The following is a 20,982-nucleotide window of genomic DNA, read 5'->3' on the forward strand; positions in this document are numbered from 1 at the left end:
CTGCTTCACTCCTTGTTACCAGCAGTGCAACCTGATGATCTGGAAGTGCAGCTCTGCAGGATGTGACCTTTCCCAGCTCTGTGGGGCAGCCCCAGGTCTGACACCCCTGTTTTCAATAAACCAGATCACTGTGCTTGGCTGCCCTGTCTCCAGCAGGGACAAAGGCAGTGGAAGGTGAATGGCTGCAGCCCAGTGAACTGCTACAAAAACCCATCAAATGTCAAGCTTTTCTCTAAGACCTGGAGCTGCTAAAGCATTTCTGGCAAAATTTACTGAATAAAATGAGTAAGCTCTGATAAACCCCTGATATGTGACAGAGCCAGACTTGGTTCAAATCACAGAGCAAAGGAAAAAAAAAACACTATTTAGATGAAGATAAAAAACCCCACTATTTAGATGAAGATAAAAAAACCCACTATTTAGATGAAGATCACCACAGGTCTTTGGCAGCATCTTCCTTCCAGGAGAAATCCAAGCCATGATGGACCTGAAAGGATCATTTTGGGGCTGGCAGGCTGCAGGTGTCCATCCTTGGGACTTCCCAGTGTTTCCAATGTTGATGTTGTGACCACAGTTGGTGCCAAGCTGAAATCTGATCTCCTGTTTGTGAAGCACTGTAGAAATGTCAGCCTTTTTAGAAATAGCAAGCCACAGCTTAGGGGACAAGGGTAGTATTTGTGTGCTTCTTTATTTTCATTTGGCATTAATAATACTGAGCCCCCCAAAGTAACTATACCAATAGTAGCACAAAAGTTTGCAGGATTTTTCAGAAGCAAAATATAGAATTTGTTTGCTGAAAGCATAATGGGGACTGCACAGAAAAAGAGCAAGCTGGATGATCCTTTTCTTGCTCCACCTTCACCCTCCCTGCTGTAACTCTTCACTGGTCTTTATCTCTGCTCTCTGGAGTTACAGAAGTCCCAGCAAAGTTAATTTCTAACTAATTCCTCAGCAGATGCTCTCAGCCATAGCTCTGTTACTGAAAACCATAGGCTGCAGGTTAAAAATAAAGCAGGTTAAAGCACAAGTGTGGCTAATCCCTCCAGAGGGAATCCTCAGCTCTGAATTTCTCTGTGCTCTTTTCAAAGGAAAGGAGAGCAGTGGTCCAGCTCCTCCCAGTCACTTTCCCAGGGCTGAGATGCTGGGATTGTTTTTACTTACAGCCTATAAATTAAATTATAGAAACCCATAAACTTGTCTGTTTTTAGAAGGGGCATCTTCCCTTAGCTGCTGGAACGTGAGGCCAAGTTTAGTTTCACATTTGGGTTCCTGCCTTGATTCCAGGGAGATGGTGGGGAATGATCAATTTATTTGCACATCCCTAGGCTCCAGTGATAGGAGGTGATGATGCCACTACAACTAACAAGACTCATGAGGATTTCAGGCTGCTGGGCTGTTTTATTGAGGGTAAGATCAGACATCAGATCAGACATCAGACAGCAATCAGACATCAGCTGATGCCAGAAAGGTAGGTCCAGAGTCATCACTGAGGTGAGTAAGGGCTAAACCAGCTCAAGAACTTGTCCCTGGTTTAGCAATTCCCTAAATACAGGTTTCCCCTCCAAGGATGGCCTTCCTGCTAAACCCTCCCTTATTGGAACCTGCATTGGTCAATGGGATGTCTTTTAGCTCTGGCCAGGAACAGCAGGAGACAAACCTGCTTCAGATTCTGAATGGGAAATCAGGGGTGTTTTTGATGCTGTTAAATACCTGCCCACAAAGTCCATTTTGTGGCTGTACCAACTGTGCAGTTTGTACAGATGCCAGGCTGAACACAACCTGAAGTTTTTTAATCTGGAGCTTTTAGTTTTTTAGTCTGAGTTTATTGATGGATCAAGTGTGTGACTCCTGCCACACAGTTACAGAATGGTTTGGGTTGGAAGGGACATTAAAAACCACCCTAGGTCCAACCCCCTGCCATAAGTGGGGACACCTCCCACTAGGCCAGGCTGCTCAGAACCCCATCAAGTCCAGTCTCAAACACTTCCAGGGATGGGGAATTCACAGCTTTTTGGGCAACAAGATTATCCCAAAGGATTTCTGCCTGGTGGGAAGCTCACCACAATGTTTGTGGCATGAAGGGCTGCAGTCCCAGGACAGTGAGCAGTCCTTGGGCCACTAGAACTGGGTCAGACCTGAGCTTTGTGAGGCAGCCCCTGTCACTGCTACCTGAGTGTTGATAATTGCTGTATTGTTTCTCCCTGGGCTGAATGGGTGCTTTCTAGGCAGTTGAATAAATCAGCAAAATTAATGTTGTTGGGACAGAGTGTTCTCTGACAGGAACCAAACCACTGCATTAAAAAAATTGAAAATAAGTTTACTTTTCCTCAATTCCATGTATGTCAGGCTAATTAGATATTGTACAGCTTGTTTCTATACCCTGAAACTTTAAGAGTTAGAGTGATGATGCCTTGCATTAATGTTAATTACAGAATCAAGACTCTATACACAGTAAGGTTTTGAATGCAAAGGGCTGAAGAGATGTTTCTGCTACTGAGGTTTAAAAAAACAAGCCATCAAACCAACAACCCCTACCTCATTTTATATGATCCTATTAAAAACACTAAAAAAGTGAAATGTTCCTGTATACGGAATGACATCGGCAGCTAACTCAAATTCTATAATCTCCACAAGACTCTTAGTGAAAGCCTCAAGGAAAAATTGATTTGGAAACGGATCCAGGTATAAATCTTTTAGTAGTGAGGGGGTTCCTTATAAAATCAGTGTGTGTGTCCTCCTAAGGGGATAGATACTTCATGAGAAGCTTAACATTGGATGCTTCATTCATTACAGCCTCCTTCCAACCTCAGTTTTAGGGACACAATTAATTAATAAATCAGAAAGAAATCAGAGTATGACTTGCTTGTTTATTTTTGCTCTGAAGCAATACTTTGTCTCTTTTCTCAACCACTCCCATAGCCCTCCCCACCCCATCTATGCCCAGAAATACACAATTATTTGTACTGGTTACAGTAATGTTTCTCGAGGCAGTTGATGGCATGGCTTGAATCAGGTAACACACAGTGGCTCCTCCCAACCTGACCCATCCTGTGATCCTGTGAGGCGATGGAGTCACGGAATCACAGAACAAGCTGAGTTAGAGGGGACTCCCAAGGATCATCCAGTCCAGCTGCTGGCCCTGCACAGCCCCATCCCCAGGAGTCACCCCCTGTGCCCCAGAGCATTGTCCAGACACCCCCTGAGCTCTGCCAGGCTGGTGCTGTGACCACTGCCCTGGGGAGCCTGCTCAGTGCCCAGCCACCCTCTGGGGGCAGAACCTTTTCCTGATATCCCACACAAACCTCCCCTGACACAGCTTCAGGCCATTCCCTGGCTCCTGTCCCTGTCACCAGAGAGCAGAGATCAGTGTCTGTCCCTCCTGTTCCCCTCACGAGGAATTTGTAACTGCACTGAGGTCTCCTCTCTGTCCCCTCCAGGCTGAACAGACCAAGCGCCCTCAGCCTCTCCTCACACGGCTTCCCCTCACGGCCCTTCACCATCCTCGTGCCCTCCTTTGGGCCCTCTCTGACAGTTTCATGTTTTTGTTATCTTGTGGCACCCAAAGCTGCCCCCAGCACTCGAGGTGAGGCCGCCCCAGCCCCGAGCAGAGCGGGACAATCCCTCCCTTGCCCGGCTGGCCATGCTGGGCCCGATGTCCCCGGCACAGGGATGTCCCTCCTGGCTGCCAGGGCACTGCTGGCTCACCTTCAACTTCCCACTGCCCAGGAGCCCCAGGTGCCTTTCCCTGGCACTGCTCTCCAGCCCCTCATTCCCCAGGCTGTCCGTACACCCAGGGCTGCTCCATCCCAGGTGCAGAATCCGGCACTTCCCCTGTTGAACCTCACATGGTTGGTGATTGCCCAGCGCTCACATTTGCTGAGGTCTCTCTGCAGGGCCTCCCTGCCTTTGAGGGAGTCCAAAGCTCCCCGCAGTCACCGTCCCTGGCGGTGTTTTAGGACAGATTGACGCGTCCGTAGTGGTGCCGGGTGGCGGCTTGGAGTCGCTGATCCCGGAGCCCTTCCCCACCCTCATGGCTCCCGTGCCTACAACACCCAGAAGGCCCCGCGGAGCCGCTTCCGCCGCCGGGGCGGGCCGAGCTCGGGTCCGCCGCCGCCGTCATTGCGGAGGGGACGATGTCTCGCTGCAGCCCCGCCGCCGCTCGCCTGCTCGGCCGCTTCCTCCGCCGTGAGTACCGGGACGAACCCTCCCGGCCCCGCCGCGGGGGCCGCGGGCAGGGCCGGGGCCCGGCCGGGCTGGGCAGGGCAGAGGCCGGGCAAGGTCACGGCGGAGCGCGGCCGGGCGCACTCGGCCCGCGGGCAGCGGGGCGGGACCTGGGCTGTGCCCGGGGGAACCGGCGCTGCTCCCGGCGCTGCTCCTGCATCGCTGGGCGCTGGGAGCGGGGCAGGATCGCCCCGCTCGGGGCAGGGGCACGCCTGGCTGCGAGGGTGCTGTTTGTAAATGTGATGGGAAGTTTGCCGTGCAGGGTGGGCGGCCGCACGTGTGGGGGCACACGTGTGGGAGGTTTTCTCGGCCTTGTAGCCCCGGAAAGGCTCCAAAGGGCAAGGGCCGGAGGGAGCTCCTAGAGCTGGGGCTGGAGGCCTCTGGAGAGCCGTGAATTACCCTGTGGTTTTAGCACAGCCTGGTAAAGTTCTTTCTGTTGCCAAGAAAAAGGTTGTAGATTTCCCTTTTTGAAGAATTCGAGCAGTCTGAGACTGGTACTTCGAAACATTTAATATGCGTTGTTCTGAACATCACAGTGGAAAATAAAGTGCTTTTCTCCCTTTTTTTTTTTTTCCTTTCCAGTGTGCTTTTTTTTTGGCTGCATCCTCTTGAAAAGGAGACTTATAGCGATAGAAAAAGGATAGTGGCTTCAAAGTGAGAGTAAGTTTAGATTGGATATTAGGAAGAAATTCTTTGCAGGGAGGAAACTGGAACAGGTTTCCCAGAGAAGCTGTGGCTGCCCCATCCCTGGACATGTTCAAGGCCAGGTTGTTGGGACTTGGAGCAGCCTGGTCTTGTGGAAGGAGTCCCTGCCTATGGCAAGGGGGTGGACCGAGATGAGCTTTAAGGTCTTTTCCAACCCAAACCACTCTGTGAGATCAGTGTGGGTATGCCCAGGCACTAGGAATGTAAACAGAGAAATTTGTGCATTAATGTGGTTCTTGTAGCTGAAAATGAATGAACAAACTCAAACCTACTTCATTTGACTGCACACAAAGTGTTTTGTCTCGCTGGGATGGTGACTTGCAGGTCAGGTAATGTGATCTTACAACCCCAGGCTGGTCTGAGTAGTTCCTGTGGCACACCTACTGTCCAGGTGGGTATCCATTCCTGCCTCTTGTTCTCCACAAGCAGGATAATAGAAAACTATTTATGCTGTTAATTTCTGCCACTTCAGCTTTTTGAATTGGCTCCCCTGGGCCCAATAAGAATTGGTTCTGATGGAGGGGAACAGATGGGAATGTAGCACCTTCCAATTTAGTATTATTTATATTCCCAGCAAAGCTACTCTTGAGTGCAGTTTTATGTGTTAAAACCCCACATTGTTCCCTTTACTAATAGCAGTAAGAGATTCAGGGAATGGTTATTAAAAGAGTCATTTTGAGGGGTAGAAAGGAAAAAGTGAAAGAAAAGACCAAGTGGCTCAAGAAGTGTCTTTTTGCAGCTTTTCCTGAAGTCTTTTACAGAAACTCCTGCAAGATGAAATAGTCCTTCATTGCAAATCTTTTGTTTGATACTCTTTACCCTTTAAAGATTCCTGAAAACTTAAATTTGGGCTTTGCACATACATTTTCACCTAACAGTTAACATCTACTTCTCTGAGTGATTTGAAATCATGAGTGTCCAGTGTGTTCTGTTGCAAAAGAGATGCAAACTTTGTTTTTGTTGATGCATTGCTGAAGGAAACATGCAGGGTGTGTATCCCTAAGGTTGAGATCAGGAAGCTGTGGAAATGGAGTATGAAATCTGTCAATAAATGGTGAGTGCTGTTCAAAGGTCAGCTCAGGGCTGGTGTATGGACAGAATCAGGAGAGACCTGTGCTTGTCCATACCCTTAAGGAGTTTTTGTAGGCATCTGAACTGACTGGAGAGTCAGGATTAGGGGTTCCATGTCCTGGATGTGTTAGAAGGCTTTGGAGAGCTCTTAGATTAAAAGATTACAGTAATTATGTGAGTAACCTTGGCAAAGGATTGCTGCAGAAATAACAACCCAAACTGAAGAATTCCTTAATTGTTTTTATATCAACAGTGTGGAGGGAGGAAAGCTCACAAAGCTTTACCAGCTCACAAAGCTTTACCTGCTCACATTCTTGGTGGAGGGTACCTGGGGAAAAGCAGCTTGGCTTGCAGGAGGTACTGGATTTGTGTTGAGGAGAGACTGATTAGGAAAGAGAGATGTGTTGAAAGAACTGAAATTTTTCTGGATGCCATTTCCCACTGGTTGTAGATTTGTTTTAATGTGGTGGGTGTAATGTAGGCATTGCATCTGCCCTTTGCAGCCTGATTAATTTACTTAATTCCTCACTCCTATTTGATGGTCACAGACCTGGGTTTTAACAGGAATTTGGCAGGGGGAGGGTGAGAGAAGAGAACCTGGGCACTGATAAACAGGAATCCTGGAGTGCACAATCCTCTTAAACAAAGGATATTTTGAACAATCCCTCAATAGCATGAAGGCTTCTTTGTCATCAAGGAGCATCCTCTGCTTATGTAACTGATAACTTCGGGGGTGAGCTCTGGGGATGGGGTTATGCTCCTCTGCACTGCCAGGAGCTCCCCAGAGCTGTTCCTGTTGTGTCTTCCTCAGGCCTTGCATTTGTTGGCAGAGAAAGGAGAGATGGTCATAAAAATGTAAATTAAACTTGTAGAAAGCATTGAAAGGAGCTCTGAGGAGCAAGCTGAAGGCCCATCACTGATGAGAGATAAAGAGGGGGGGCTGGGATGTGTGTGTGGAAGAAAGATGCAGCCTTTTAAGCAGCACTCCTCATACCTCATACAATGGAAAATAAAGTGCTTTTCTCCCTCTTTTTTTCTTTCTCTTTTCTCCCTTTTCTTTTCTTTTCTTCCCTGAGCTTCCCCTGCACTGGCCTCCATTTTCCTCACTTATATTGGAGCTCCAATGTGATTTCTAAGGCTTTCTTCTTTCCTTACATAGGTTATAGAAAAGAAAAGGAGTATCTTCCATCATCTCCAAGTTCTGTGACTATTTCAAGGAGCAGTAGAGGAAGAATTACACTTACCCTTCTTTCCTTAAATAGGTAATAGAAAAGAAAGGGAATATCTTCCTTCATCTCCAAGTTCTGTGGGTATTTCAAGGAGCAGTAGAGGAAGAATTTCAGTCTTCTGGCAATGTGTCAGCTCAGGTCATTGTGGAGAGGAATCTGCTGTTTCACCTTCCTCTTATACTGGGCTTGTTTTATGAGCAGCCTCAGATGCTACCTCAGCTTCCAAATTTCCTTTTTTTTTTTTTTTGTTTGGGGTAAGAATATATGGGTAAGAAGGAGACACTTTGATTGGATTTATGTCCATAGGAAATCTTACATGAAGTCCTGATAATAGTAAGTTTTGAGCTTTGTATAGTTTGGATGAAGAAGAGATTCAGCCTTTAATATCTGTGCTGTCACCTGCTTTGCACAACCCAAATAGAGAAGGGCTTGGACTGGATGGCCTCTAAAGGTCCCTTCCAACCCAAACCATTCTGTGATTGCATGAAATGTAGCTTGAGTTGCATTGTTTTAAATGACATTTGTGCCTGAGAGGTGTTGCTGCTCAAGGAGGGCCTGAAAGCTCAGTGTAAATGGTATTCAAATACCCTGTGTGCTTTAGCATACCTTGTAAATGGATCAGTTTTCTTTTTAACATGTAAATTCCTGTTTGGACTCCATGATAAATAAGAGGGTATTTTTCTAGAAAGCCTTGTTAATTGTAATGCACAAGTGAGCTTTAAGTCCTGCTTGAGCCTTGGGATTGTGAGATGTTTTTCCTAAGAGGTAAATGAGGTGGATTTTTCAGTTATTTGTACTGCAGTGAGTTCTGCTCTTGGCTGGGGCCTCGTTGCCTGGAAATACCAGAGGAGCCAGCAGCAGTGTGTGGTGTTGGAGGGACTCTGTCCCTTAATTTCTAATAAGGTTTCTTGACTCTAAAACAGCTGGTGTTCCATATACAGGCTAATGCCCCACTGCTAAATTTAGATACTGCTTTTCAAATCTCCCCTGAGACAGCAGGGGTTGGGTACTTGAGCTCTTTTCATAACTGGTTTTCTGTACAATGGGCCAAAGTAGGCTCTTGCCACAGTACATCTCACTTTTTAGCTAAGTAGAAGTTAAAGTACTGAAAAGCCAAAATAAATAATCTTGTTATTTGTATATAGCTCTATTTTTAAACCACAAACTGAACAGGGGTGGGGCAGAAATGAACACTGTGCCTGGGAAAGATTGTCCACTCTCTTATTTTATTTTTAATATACTTTGCTAAAGGTCTGTTACAGGCCTCTGTTGGACATGGTAATGTTATCTTAGAACTCTGACTTGATGAAATGTAACATTTTCCCTGTGCTTTTGGGAAGAGTTGAGTTGGATTTGATAAGACTTGTCCTTATGCTCTAGGACTTCATCTGGAGCCTTCACCTTTGTAACTTGGCCTGTAATTTAGATGTGAGCATTAAAATAGCATCACCAATGGGTTTGGCCTTGCTGGTTCACAGCTGAAGAACATTTTTAAATTTTTTTTTTCCTCCAGTCTTCATGAAGCAGCATGCATTTACACCTAAGCACCCAGATTTTTGCTTTTGTTAGGGAAATCAATTGTCTGGACTGATTTGGAAGTTATGAAGCAGGTCCTGGGTGGAAGTTGAGACTTGGCTTCTATTTCTGACTCATACCTGCTGTGAACTTGGGCATGCCATTTCCACTTTCCACCTGTTTCCTTCTCATCTTGTATCTGTCTTAACTATTGAAGTTGCCAGCTGCTTGCACCCAGGGCTTGCTGTTTGTGCCACGTGGAGCAGAAGCTCATCCTGCCCCATGGCCCTGCTGCTCCCCTCTGCTGATAACTGGGGCAAACCTTGCCTGCTGCAGGCAGGGCAGGAGCACAAGTACAGAGCTGTAGCCATTTGAAAAACCCCAGAAACTCAGACCCATCCAGCCCAGAGATTGCAAGGTGATTTTGAGGGTTTTTGTCCATAAATCACTTCAAAAATATATTGCTCTCCAGACATTTATTTGCCCATGCTAAGCTGCCTGCCTCTGGAGACAGCAAAGGGCTCAAATCTATAGCCAGGATTTTTGAACCAGCTGTGTTTTCTCTGAAGGAAGGCCATACAGTAATGTAAGAAGCACATGGTTTTCAAGGGTAAATCCATACAAAGCTTAAACTTTAAGCTGCTGTTTAGATATCAGTGCCTAAAGTTTTGGGGGTTTTTTTTGATAGTTTAGAAAATGCTCAAAAGCTTTTTATCCTTGAAAAATATATTAATGCTGTCTTCTGAAAATGGAGGATTGGCAAACTTAAGCTTTCAAAAACATTTTTGTGCAATGTTATAAATATCTGAAAATAGATCTGGAATGAACAGTTGAACTGGGAGTGTGCAATTGCTGTAAGGTGTAGAGAAATAAATTTGTCAGTTTGTCAGCAACAAAGAGACTGTGGAGTCTCCCTCACTGGAGATATTCAGGAACCATCTGGACACAATCCTGTGCAACGTGCTGTAGGATGACCCTGCTTGAGCAGGGAGGTTGGACCAGCTGACCCACTGTAATCCCTGAGCCATTCTGTGATTTTTATTTTTTCCAAGGTACTGAAATTGCTCAGTTACAGACAGGTGGCCAGCAAGCATCCCTCTCTTGGCAGGTGGATTTGTCAGTGGTTGGGCACAGACTCTGTAAAACTTAGGTCTGGATCAGTTTATGTTGCCTGTTTGTTCTTTCCCCTTGCAGGCCCATTTTCAAACAGTCATTGCCATTCTCCTGGAAGCCTGGAGTGTTCTCCCCAAGGCCTTGCTGGTGGTAAGGACTGTAACAGCTCCTTCTCAAGGGGAATCATCCTCTGCTGTGCTCAGGGTTGGGTGTCACCAGGCACATCTTGTGACAGTGAGGGATTGCCCGAGTGCCTGGGCTCAGGCAGATAATTCCCTGCTCTCCTGACCAGCATTCCAGCTGTTCCTGGTTTTGTTTTGCCTCTCCTTTGCTGGAGGCAGGCTGCTCTTCACCAGATGTGCCTTTGAGTTGATTCAGGTGCAGGGCCTTGCAGCCCTGCCTAAGACCAAGTCCTCAGCCTAGGACAAAGATCATCCTGTGCTGTCTTCTGGAGCAGTGGCTTCTCTCTCCCCTCCCACAGCCAGCCTGGTAGCCTTGTTCATTAAATCTCAACCTTAGACATATTCTCATAAAATCACAGAATCACAAAATACTTTGGGTTGGAAGGTGACCTTGAAGATCATCTTGTTCCACCCCCCTGCCATGGGCAGGGACACCTTCCACTAGATCAGGTTGCTCCAAGCCCCATCCAGCCTGGCCTGAACCACTCCAGGGATGGGGCAGCCACTGCTCTGGACAACCTGTGCCAGGGTCTCACCAGCCTCACAGTACAGGGGTTTTTCCTAATATCCAGTTTAAATGTTCTCTCTTTCATTTTGAAGCCATTTCCCCTTGTCCTGTCATTACATGCCCTTGTCAGTAGTCTTGTTCCATCTTTCCTCTAAGGTCCCTTCAGGTACTGAAGGGAATTGAGTCACCCCAAAGGCTTCTCTTTTCTAGGCTGAGCAATCCCAATTCTCTTAGTCTTTCCTCATAGCATCCTCATAGCTCCATCCCTCTCATCAGCTTCCTGCCCTCCTCTGGATTGACTCCAGCAGCTCCAGGTCCTTCCTGTGCTGGGTCCCAGAGCTGGACACAGCCCTGCAGGTAGGGTCTCACCTGAGTGGGGCAGAGGGGCAGAACCCCCTCCCTAACCCTGCCCATGCTGTTTTGGATGCAGCCTAGGAAACAATTGGGTTTTTTATGGCTTTTCCTAAGGATTTCACATGGATTTTGTCTGTTACTGCTTTGTATTTCCTGGCAGAACGAGTTCTGCAGCAGTATTTGTGGTGATTTAGGTTGGAACCCTGCAGGTCACTGAGCTCAAGTGCACTTTTGCCACTTTCCTCACAAGTTTGCTGCATCCTAGTCTGTTCCTTTCTGTATGGAGTTTGACTTTGTGTCTGTGTGAAGTTGAGGATTTGCTGCAGCTCCTTAGAGAACATCAGAAGGTGGCTGGAGTTAAACCCTGGGTTTGCCAGCACTTTCTAAGAACAGAGTAAGGACTTTAGGTTTAGCAGTAGCACTGATGTGTGTAGGCTGCTTCTGGCATGGTTTGGTTTTTCTGTTCACTCCTTTGAATACAGCTGAAGCATAAAAGCAGTGTAGCACTAAACTTTAGTTGGCAGGAGAGAGCCCTGAAGCTCTGATGGAAATGTGTGTGTATGTGGATCTTAAAAAGTTTCTGCAGATTTACTAGCCTGTATAAATTCTGTATTTATAATAATTTAATAATGCATCTTACCAAATTCTGTGCATTATCATAAAGATACTTTTTTTTTTCTTTTTTCTCCTTAAAAGCTTTTACTCCCTTCCTAAAAAAAGAAAAAGGGAAAAGTATTCCCTTGTTCAGATGAGTATGTATATGGAATATTTTGGGGACCATGATTCAGGATCTGTTTTTTTGATTTCAACTGCACTATTTACTTCCTTGCTAAAGTTTTAAAAGAGCTAAAGGAGTAAATAGTAACATATTGATTTATACATTGAAGATCCTGTGTTAGGATTGTGCCTTCCCAGGGTCACTCCATGTATAAATTAAGGTTTCTATGTCAAACACTTTCAGGGAATAAATTGGTTCTGATCCTCTCAAAGCTGTGGTGTGTGCAAAAGCATATGGCAATAAATGTAGGTGTGCATCCTATTTATACCAGAAGCCTTTTCTCATCTCAAGCTTTCTTCTGTGGTAACATTCTGTGCATTTGCTGTCATCATTCCTTTCTCTTCAGCACAGATGCAGTCATTCCCCTTGGATTTTTGTTGCCAGCACACGCCTTGCTCTTTTTCTACAATTGTGTTGTCTTGTTTTCTTCTCTCAGCACCAGAGCAGTGAGAACTAAATTGAAAATCACTCTAGTGGAGTATCTGGAGAGCTGTGTTTCCTCTTGAGCCCAAATGTGATGCCATAGCTAGGACTCTGTTGGGAAAAGATCCCTTGCTGTCTTACATAGCATCAGGTTTTTCCTGGGCTGAGGGACCCTCGAGCTCCTCAGTGTCTCTCATTGTCTGCTCTGGACTGTGCTCTGTTCACAGGAGGTGTCACATAGTACCAGGGCTGTAACAGCCTCAGGATTTTAGCTCTGCTTTGTCACTTTGCAGAGTGTCTGAGAAGATAAAAACGTGTTTGTTTGAAAATGAAAGCAGTACTTAAGAAATTATTTCTGTCTCTCAGGAGGAATCCTGATATTGAGTACTCAATATGAGAAACCTCTCCTAATTTCTAGTAAATGGAGTAATTGGCATAATAGGGTGAGCTACAGGTGTTTAATGTCTTAGCCTGACAAGCACTGAATGAGGCTTCAGAGCTGCTTTTGAAAACATGAGCTGCTCATGATTTTTTGATACAAGCATTGATTGATATGCACTTACTTGGTAGGACCTTTTTTGACTCAGTCTCTACCAAAGGAGTGGATTAATGGTTTGTGCTCTCTTCTCTTTTCTCTCCAGTTCAACAGAATGGAGTCCGACACTGCTCCTACACAGCATCCAGGAAAAACCTGTATGTTAACAAGAACACAAAGGTTATCTGTCAGGGTTTTACAGGCAAACAGGTATGGCTAGAAGTTATTTTTTCTATCAGCCTTTCAGTCAGAAAGTTAATTGCTCAGAAAATATAGTTGTATATGAAATGGATTATATATTGCCTTTGTTCTGTGTTGATAGGAAGCTGGAATTCCTTCACCATCAGGAAGGTCCCTTCAGCCCTGTAGTTGACATTCTTTGGCCCAAATACTTGTGCACAAACTTGAAAGTTGATTATGAGTCACCTCTATTATAGTGTATTTCATTTTTGTTTTTTATATTGTATACAGCTGAAGGGGTTTCCTTGTAAAAGGCTATTTGCAAAAAAACTGCAAAAACCTGCCCATTTTCAAAGTGCTTCTTTCACAAATCCATTTCAATATCAGTGCCTATAAACTAAATTTCTCTTCTTATTTCAGGATATTTAATAATTTTCTCAGATTCACTCTTTTACACATTTGCAGGCAGAGAAGTCTGCTTTTGTAAAACTATGAGCTAGTCGTGGATGAGCATGCTAATTTCTATTTCACTGTAGTGTTTGTCATCTGCCAGACTTAATGTGAGAAAGAAACTGTGTCTGCAGGTGTGTTAGCAGCACACAACAGAATACCCTTGAGCGTGAAACTACAGTGCTATGATTGAAAAACAAAGAGAGCATATTAGCATATTCCAAATGCATTTAAAACATGTGGATGCACTCTCCAAAATATCTGATTTTATATATATATATATATGTGTGTGTGTGTGTGTGTAGTGAAAACTTCCCTTCTTATTGCAAATTTCAGTGACATAAATTGCCCTTCAGAATTATAGATAACATCAAACTTTTTGGTTAAGTTTATTTGCTATTACATGCCTTCTAACTTTACTTTTTTTGTCTCTCATAGGGCACCTTTCACAGCCAGCAGGCATTGGACTATGGCACCAATCTAGTTGGAGGAATTTCTCCAGGGAAAGGGGGAAAAACTCATCTAGGTCTGCCTGTGTTTAATTCTGTGAAGGAGGTAATTTGCAGCAGTGACTGGAGGGCACAGAGTTTAAAGCTGAAGGGCTCCTTATTTCATTGCTCACAATATTTGAGCCGTGGATGTCACTGGGCACAGAGTGAAACAGAAGCCTTGTAAAAGAGGGAGCATTCAGGATGCTCAGGCACCAGTTTGGCTTTCACTGTGAAGTTCACAGAGCCTGGCTACACTTGCTTTATGAATGCAGTTAGTTTCTGATTGATTCTGCTGTGCATGGTGAATTTTTATCAACTGTTATGTAAGAGTATTCATGATGGTGATCACGGGGCAGATCCTTCCCAGACAGTGGTCAGTTCTCAGTTCCCTGGTTGTGCCCCATCTTCAGGGAATTTAACACTTGCTGAGATTTTAATTAATTCAGACACATCCTTAATTCATGCCTGAGAGTGGATATATTTTAAATGCCTTGTTGTCAATTTCTCTTCAGCCCCGCTAAACGCACGATGTGTTTTTTCTCGTGCCCCTTGCAGGCCAAAGAACAAACGGGTGCTTCAGCCACTGTCATCTACGTCCCTCCCCCGTTTGCTGCTGCTGCCATCAACGAGGCCATCGATGCAGAGATGCCCCTGGTGGTGTGCATCACCGAGGGCATCCCCCAGCAGGACATGGTGCGCGTCAAACACCGGCTGCTGCGGCAGAACAAGACCCGCCTGGTGGGCCCCAACTGCCCCGGGGTCATCAATGTAAGTGAGCTCTGCCTTTGCTCCAAGGCTGAACTGTTCCTAGTGCTGCTTTGAATGGTCCATCTGACTTCTCCCACTCTTTCCTTAGCCTGGAGAATGTAAAATTGGTATCATGCCTGGTCACATTCACAAGAAAGGAAGAATTGGTGAGTTTTTGAATATTTATGCGTCATCTAAAACACAAGTTTGGTGCTCTAGTGTTTTTCCTTGTGAGGCAAGGCACATCCTGCCCTGGAGAGAGTTGAGAATACTGTGGGACAGCTTGTCTGTCCTCAGTTTGTACATGAATTTTAGCATTATCAATCCTGAAGGCCCAAATCTGGAATTCTTCCATAGTAGACACTGGGTGCTGATGGTGAAGACAAAGCAATTGGAAATTCCTGTAGGTAATGGGATTGACTTGGTATCTTCAAAGGAAAGCCTTGAGGAAACTTCCATTTTTCTTGGGATTTGAGAGCACTAAGCTCTCCAACATTATTCCTTCCAACAGCTTGGCTGGTTGGGACTGGGATCCTACTCTTCTAGTGATCTCAGTACTACACAAAAGAGAAGAGACTACAGACAAGTTTATAACATAATTTAGACAACTATGAAACCATCACAAGTGGAAGTGACAAATATACCCAATATTCAGGCAGTGTGGTAAAGGGCAGGAGGGCAGTGACTTGTTCATAAGCAATGTTGGTCACAGCCCCTGTGTGTGATGAGTTACACACCCTGTGTGTGTGAGTTACACACATGCAAGTCTCTTGTCCTGACTTCTGTCAGCTCCTTGTTGTAAACTATAGATATAACAACTTGATTTTTTTATTTTCAAATAATGCAGTTCAGGAGCTGTAGAGAAATTTCTTCTGAAGTGTCCATTTGTATGTCGGTAGAGCTTCAGAAATATTGCACGTGCTGCTGTTGCCTGTCAGCAAGGTAACCAGTTTCACTTGTGCACAGTAGTACCCTTTGCAGCATTACCTTTGTTTGTGATGGAAAATGTGTTAATTGTGGGAAAGCCTGTTCAATGCTGTTGAACTACAGGGACTCAGTGCATTTTTTTGGCATGAGGAGCTCCCTCTGCTATGTAACCACTTCTGGCTTGAGACTAGACTGCACCTAAGGAATGCTGGAGGATGTGTTAGCACTCATGTTCCACCTCCAGCTTTCACAATACCCATAAACCTGGAATTGAAAAACCAAATGGCTGCAATTATGCCCTTTATAAAAACCACTGAGACATTGCTCTATGAGTGTAAAAGGGAACATCAGCCAGTGTTGCTCTAAACTCCCTTCTGAATCAAAGTTCTGTTCTGATTTTCTAAATATATACAAGAAATGTGTTGCAGCACAAGTTATTAGAATCTAAATGCAAGGCACATCGAGTGCAAAAGAATATTCAACATCTTGAATCCAGTAGCTCTGCCATTGCTGGAAATGTTTTCAATGGCGATCCAAGAATCAAGGAATAAAAATGTGGATTTGCCACCCTCCCAGTTTCATCTAACGTGTGACCTATGGTGATGTGTTCTCCAGCTTTCTATTACTGTGAGGCATCCAATAATTAAGTGAATATACTGTGATGCAAGGTATAAAAATAGCCACAGTCTTTGGACTTTCATCTGTAGCTTCTCTGAGGCAATCTGATCTTAGTGGTAAACAGGGAGGCCTTTTCAAACATAGCAAGGAAAAAACCCTGTGCTAGAACACATCTGAGCTGGCCAACAGTGTAAATAGTTGATAAAACTAAGGTTCTTCATCTAGTGGAGTATTTCCTCCTCTGTTCATGCAATCTATGCATTATATTCCTTGTTATATGGCTTGAAAGAGATGGAAGATGGTGTCTGTTTTTCCTGAAAACCTTTCCTTTTGTAGTACTAACAGAAGTCTCGACTTGAAAAATGAACAAAAAGCCATGCAAATATTTTGCCCCTGCTCAAAGCTCTGTGCTACCTTCCACCCTGAATTTAAAACTGGGTCTCTTGTGATATTGTCATGTAAATGCCAGGTGTGTTCTGTAGAGAAGCAACAAATACCTTAATAGTGATAACTTGCATTTGTGCAGCATTTTCCTGTTCTGGAAGATATTTGTGTGCCTGGCCATACTGGGGATGTGATTAATACAGAACTATTTTGTTAACTGTTCAGCTGCAGCTCTGTTTCAAGTCCAGTGCATCAGCTACTGACATACAAAATAAGAAGTATTTTCTTTTATTTGCTTTTCAGTTTCCTCTCCTGGTAAGGCTTTATCATGACAAAAATATTATTTATTTTCTGGGCAGCTTTAGTCCATTCTCAGTTAAGTGTCAAAAGAGGAAAAACCAAGAAAGAGTACAGAAATAATCTTACAGAGTGTTTTGGCAAGGACAGCTGGAAAACCTGGAATCTCATGTTGTTTACTGAAGTGATTGTCATTACTATAACAACAGCTGCCTCTAGTTATGTGCTGTGTTAGTGGTAAGTTTATCTTCTTTTCTTTCCTCAAGGTATTGTGTCAAGATCTGGAACCCTGACGTACGAAGCTGTTCATCAGACAACACAAGTTGGGTTGGGGCAGTCTTTTTGTGTTGGTAGGTTCCCTCAGAATCAGCCTCTTGGACCCAGACTAATCTGCTTTTCCTTCACAAGTGTGCATCCAAAAGAATTCCTATTTTGCAAGTGTAGAATTTGCTGAATGGCAGTTGTGTTGAGAAGTGAGATCCCTGTGTGCTGTGAAGAGTACAGCTCTTCTCTAATTTCTACATCAGGTTAATAAAAGCCTTAAAACCAGCTTTGAACAGAGAACTGACAGCAAATACAATGTCAATTTGGAAACAGACTGTCCCAAGAAGTTTAGTTCTAAAGGATTAGGGCATTCTTAGGCATTTAGTTGGGTATGTTAAGTAAATGTAGTTTTTGTACACCAAAATTCTGGAGCTGGCATCTGGTCCTGCTGTGTTCATAACATTTTGTTTATGGTTTGAAAGATGAACACTCAGATATCAAAGCTTTGTGTGAATTGTGGGGGAGGTATTTGGAGCAGGAATTTGACATGCTCTGACTTGGGTACAGCCTTCAGAGCTGCCTGTTGTTATGAGCCTGTGGGAATACTCCTCATGCTGAAATTTACTTCTAAACTTCAATTGTAAGTGCAATATCTTTATCCTGAGTTACTCTTCTCTTGTGGTTTTAATATTTTTTGTAGGTATTGGAGGTGATCCCTTCAATGGAACTAATTTTATTGACTGCCTTGATGTCTTCCTGAAGGATCCTCACACTGAGGGGATCATATTGATTGGGGAGATTGGAGGAAATGCTGAAGAAGATGCAGCAGCATTTTTAAAAGAAAATAATTCTGTAAGTCTTAAAACACCATGCTTCCAGACACTTTCATAGTTAGCCAGGTTCTTTTGCCACACCAAGGAAAACTCATTTCAGTCACATCTCTATTTACAAAAAACACAGTCATGGGTTTTTTAAAGAAAAAGAGTTGAAATTAAGAGTGTTGTTGAGGTTGGATTCAATCTTAGAGGTCTTTCCAGCCATGTTCTGTGGTTCTGTGAAGGGGAGAGCATTGTCAACTTTGGAATTTTATTCCTGTGACAATATTTGTAGTGATTTTTTTTTTTTGTAGTATACATGGTCTGTAGAAAGATTTAAAGTTTGTTTGCTTCTGGTTTATGATGATTATCAGGAGAGGAGGTACTCCACACTTCTTTGTCCAGTGTGAGCTGTTTAATAACTTTGCCTGGCGAGTTGATATTTAAACAAAAAATGAACAATTTAAATAAAAAATATACAAAATAAAGATTAACAAAATGAGCAGTTTGCCACCTGGAACTGCTTTTCCTCTCACCCTCTTCCACATAACACATTTATCTCTTCCAGGGCCCCAATGCCAAGCCAGTGGTGTCCTTCATAGCTGGCCTGACAGCTCCTCCTGGCCGGCGGATGGGCCACGCTGGAGCCATCATTGCTGGGGGAAAGGGGGGAGCCAAGGAGAAGATTGCAGCCCTCCAGAGTGCAGGGGTTGTGGTCAGCATGTCCCCTGCCCAGCTGGGCAGCACCATCTACAAGGTTGGTTCCTCTGGCATTGGCTCATCTAGAGCAAGGAGCCACTTCTGAGGGAATATGAGCTGGGAGTCCATCTCTTACTCAAATACTCTGCTGCTGTGAACTTGCTTAAACATAAGAACTCTCTTGGCTGGACAAGTTAAAATTACTGCATAAAAGATATGTGCACACAGTTTTATTTAATATTGTTTTATAGAAAAGTAAATTAGCAAAATAGAGAAGAGATTACATTCTGTTTCAAGCGTAGCTACTTGTTGAAATTGTTTTCTGGATGCAAGAGCCTGAATTAATGTAAAATATGACAACATTATTTCTAAATAGGGTATTTGAGGAAGGAGAACCTTGGCATATAATTCAGAGTTATGGTTGAATATATGCTGCTGATAAACTGAGGTGTGGAATGGGATTATTTGTGTTTTACTTAATTCATATCCAAAAAAGGGGATTGCTTCACAGCTAGGAGATGCATAATTCAGCTCTGTTAGGTATTTTTTGTTTCCTGTGGTGACTGTATAGTACAGCATCTCCACAGGCTGCTGTGGGATTCTTCCCTTCTTTTGTTGTGCTTTTTCTTTACTGAAATGAAAATCTTGATTTTGCTGCTTCCCTGGCTTGAGTCCTTTAAGGATTCTACTACAGTTCTGATGCAGAATTGGTGTTTTTCAAGCCTGTTATGCTGTTTCTGGGAGCAAATGGTTCCTTGACAGCATTTCAGTCTGGCAGTGACTACAGTCTGGCTTTCCAGAGCTGGCTTGTTAATGTGAGGTGGGAGAATGCTCAGTTTCCTTTCCCCCTAACTTGCACACTTTATGCTTTTTATATTTTAATTTTTAATACAAATTTTTAATTCTTAACATCACGTTTCCTAAGATACATACAAAGTAATTTGAAATAGAAAAGAATAATAGAAGCATTTTCTGTTTTCCCTGCTGGTGACATCTGTGTGCTCTTTGCAGGAGTTTGAGAAAAGGAAATTGCTGTAAGAAGACACTTTGGAATACTTTCTCCAAAACACCAGTGCAGCACCTGGCCTCCGCTTATCTTATGTCTGCTAATCTTCAGTTGCCCCAATGTCTTGACATTGGTCAATGAATTTGACTGGGAAGCCATAAACCTCCTGGCTAAACCTGTTTTGGTGTCTCCTTGTTTCAGACATTGTCACCCTGTTGTAAATCACAGCAAATTAATAAATCTACTACTAAATCTGATCCATCCTTTGAATTCCTGAAGCAGAGCCGTTTCTTCGGTCATCATAAACAAAATCTTTTGTAACTTAAGCACTGCCTCTTTTTAAGGTGAAGCTGCTTGTAGAGCTGCTTTTAAGGATCAAGGCACTGACTTTATGCACATACCACATCTTGGTTTATTTTTAAGAAGTCCAGTCCTGCTCGTTGGTTGCTGGCCAGTACCGTACCTTTGAACAATAGGCCAAAGTTTCCGTCCATTAAACCAAAGCTGCTGGATCTGGAGGGATTGGTGTTGATCCACATAGCTGGATATGCCTGAGGTCCAGACTTTCTCTTCAAGGCTGATTAGCCCTGCACAGTGCAGTCCTCTACTGCCAAGGAATTCTGTTTGTTGTGTATAAAATGGAATTGTTACTGATAAAAATTAATATAATTTCACATGCAAAATATGTACTCAAAATTGTCTGTAACTATGAAGATGATTTGGTCTTTAGCTGACTTTACCCTAATTTCCACTTTATCTTAACTAGCATTGCACTGCTTGTATTCTGAAATCTAAGTAACAATGGGACATAGTGGAGAACAATTATTATTCTCTAGAAAAGAACATAATAAGGTAACTTTCTTGTTAACCACTTCCAGCACTGTAATGGATACCCCTCTTTTTTTTACTGTGGATGTAGCCCAAGTATTGTGTCTATCAGTGTTGCAAGTTTCATCAGGATGGATTAAACCCCAGATTGCTTTATGTAGGGGACTGAAAGTTCATGTAACCTGGCACTTGTTTAAAGCTAACCTTGTCTCCTATAAAGGTGCTGTTACGAAAACCCGTGTTGTTACTTATTTAAAACTGTTCTTGGTTTTCCCTACTCAAATAAATCCCTGTGGAATTTCTCTTCCTGAAGCAAGCAGGTGTGTCAGTTCTGACATTTGCAGCTCCTAGAGCTAAGCCCTGGTGAGGTGCATAAGGGACAGGTCTCATCTGTGCACACTAAAGGTGTATTCATGCACTTGATGTATGGTCTAGCACCAGCCAGGTGCTCCAGCCTTGGGACACAGAGAGCAGGTGCTGCATTGTTCACCTTGGCAGGATTTACTGAAATGAGCCTGACACCCTGTCACTGGACAGCTGAAAGCAGCATTGAGCAGTACATCATTAGATAGAGCCTATGACAGCAGAGAAGGGTTTTTTTTACTAGATCTGCTCAGTTTTCTGGTGTTGCTTGTTTTAATC

The 20,982-nt window shown here is 43.8% G+C and overlaps 1 protein-coding gene across 2 annotated transcripts; it reads left to right on the forward strand.

Moving 5' to 3' along the window:
• The first annotated feature begins 4,079 nt into the window (after positions 1–4,079).
• On the forward strand, positions 4,080–20,575 carry SUCLG1 (succinate-CoA ligase GDP/ADP-forming subunit alpha). 2 transcript variants are annotated; one of them, XM_066548771.1, is made up of 10 exons: positions 4,115–4,185; positions 9,936–10,004; positions 12,741–12,844; positions 13,703–13,819; positions 14,311–14,523; positions 14,612–14,669; positions 16,995–17,078; positions 17,693–17,844; positions 18,376–18,564; positions 19,518–20,575. In XM_066548771.1, exons 1-10 carry the CDS (start codon positions 4,134–4,136, stop codon positions 19,542–19,544), a joined length of 1,065 nt encoding a protein of 354 aa, XP_066404868.1. In that variant the 5' UTR covers positions 4,115–4,133; the 3' UTR covers positions 19,545–20,575. The 2 variants fall into 2 exon arrangements, with proteins under 2 accessions (XP_066404869.1, XP_066404868.1); XM_066548772.1 differs by lacking the exon at positions 9,936–10,004 and having other exon boundaries at positions 4,080–4,185.
• The last annotated feature ends 407 nt before the right edge of the window (positions 20,576–20,982 follow it).

The sequence above is a fragment of the Molothrus aeneus genome, chromosome 4, assembly GCF_037042795.1.
Source record: "Molothrus aeneus isolate 106 chromosome 4, BPBGC_Maene_1.0, whole genome shotgun sequence".
Taxonomy (NCBI): domain Eukaryota; kingdom Metazoa; phylum Chordata; class Aves; order Passeriformes; family Icteridae; genus Molothrus; species Molothrus aeneus.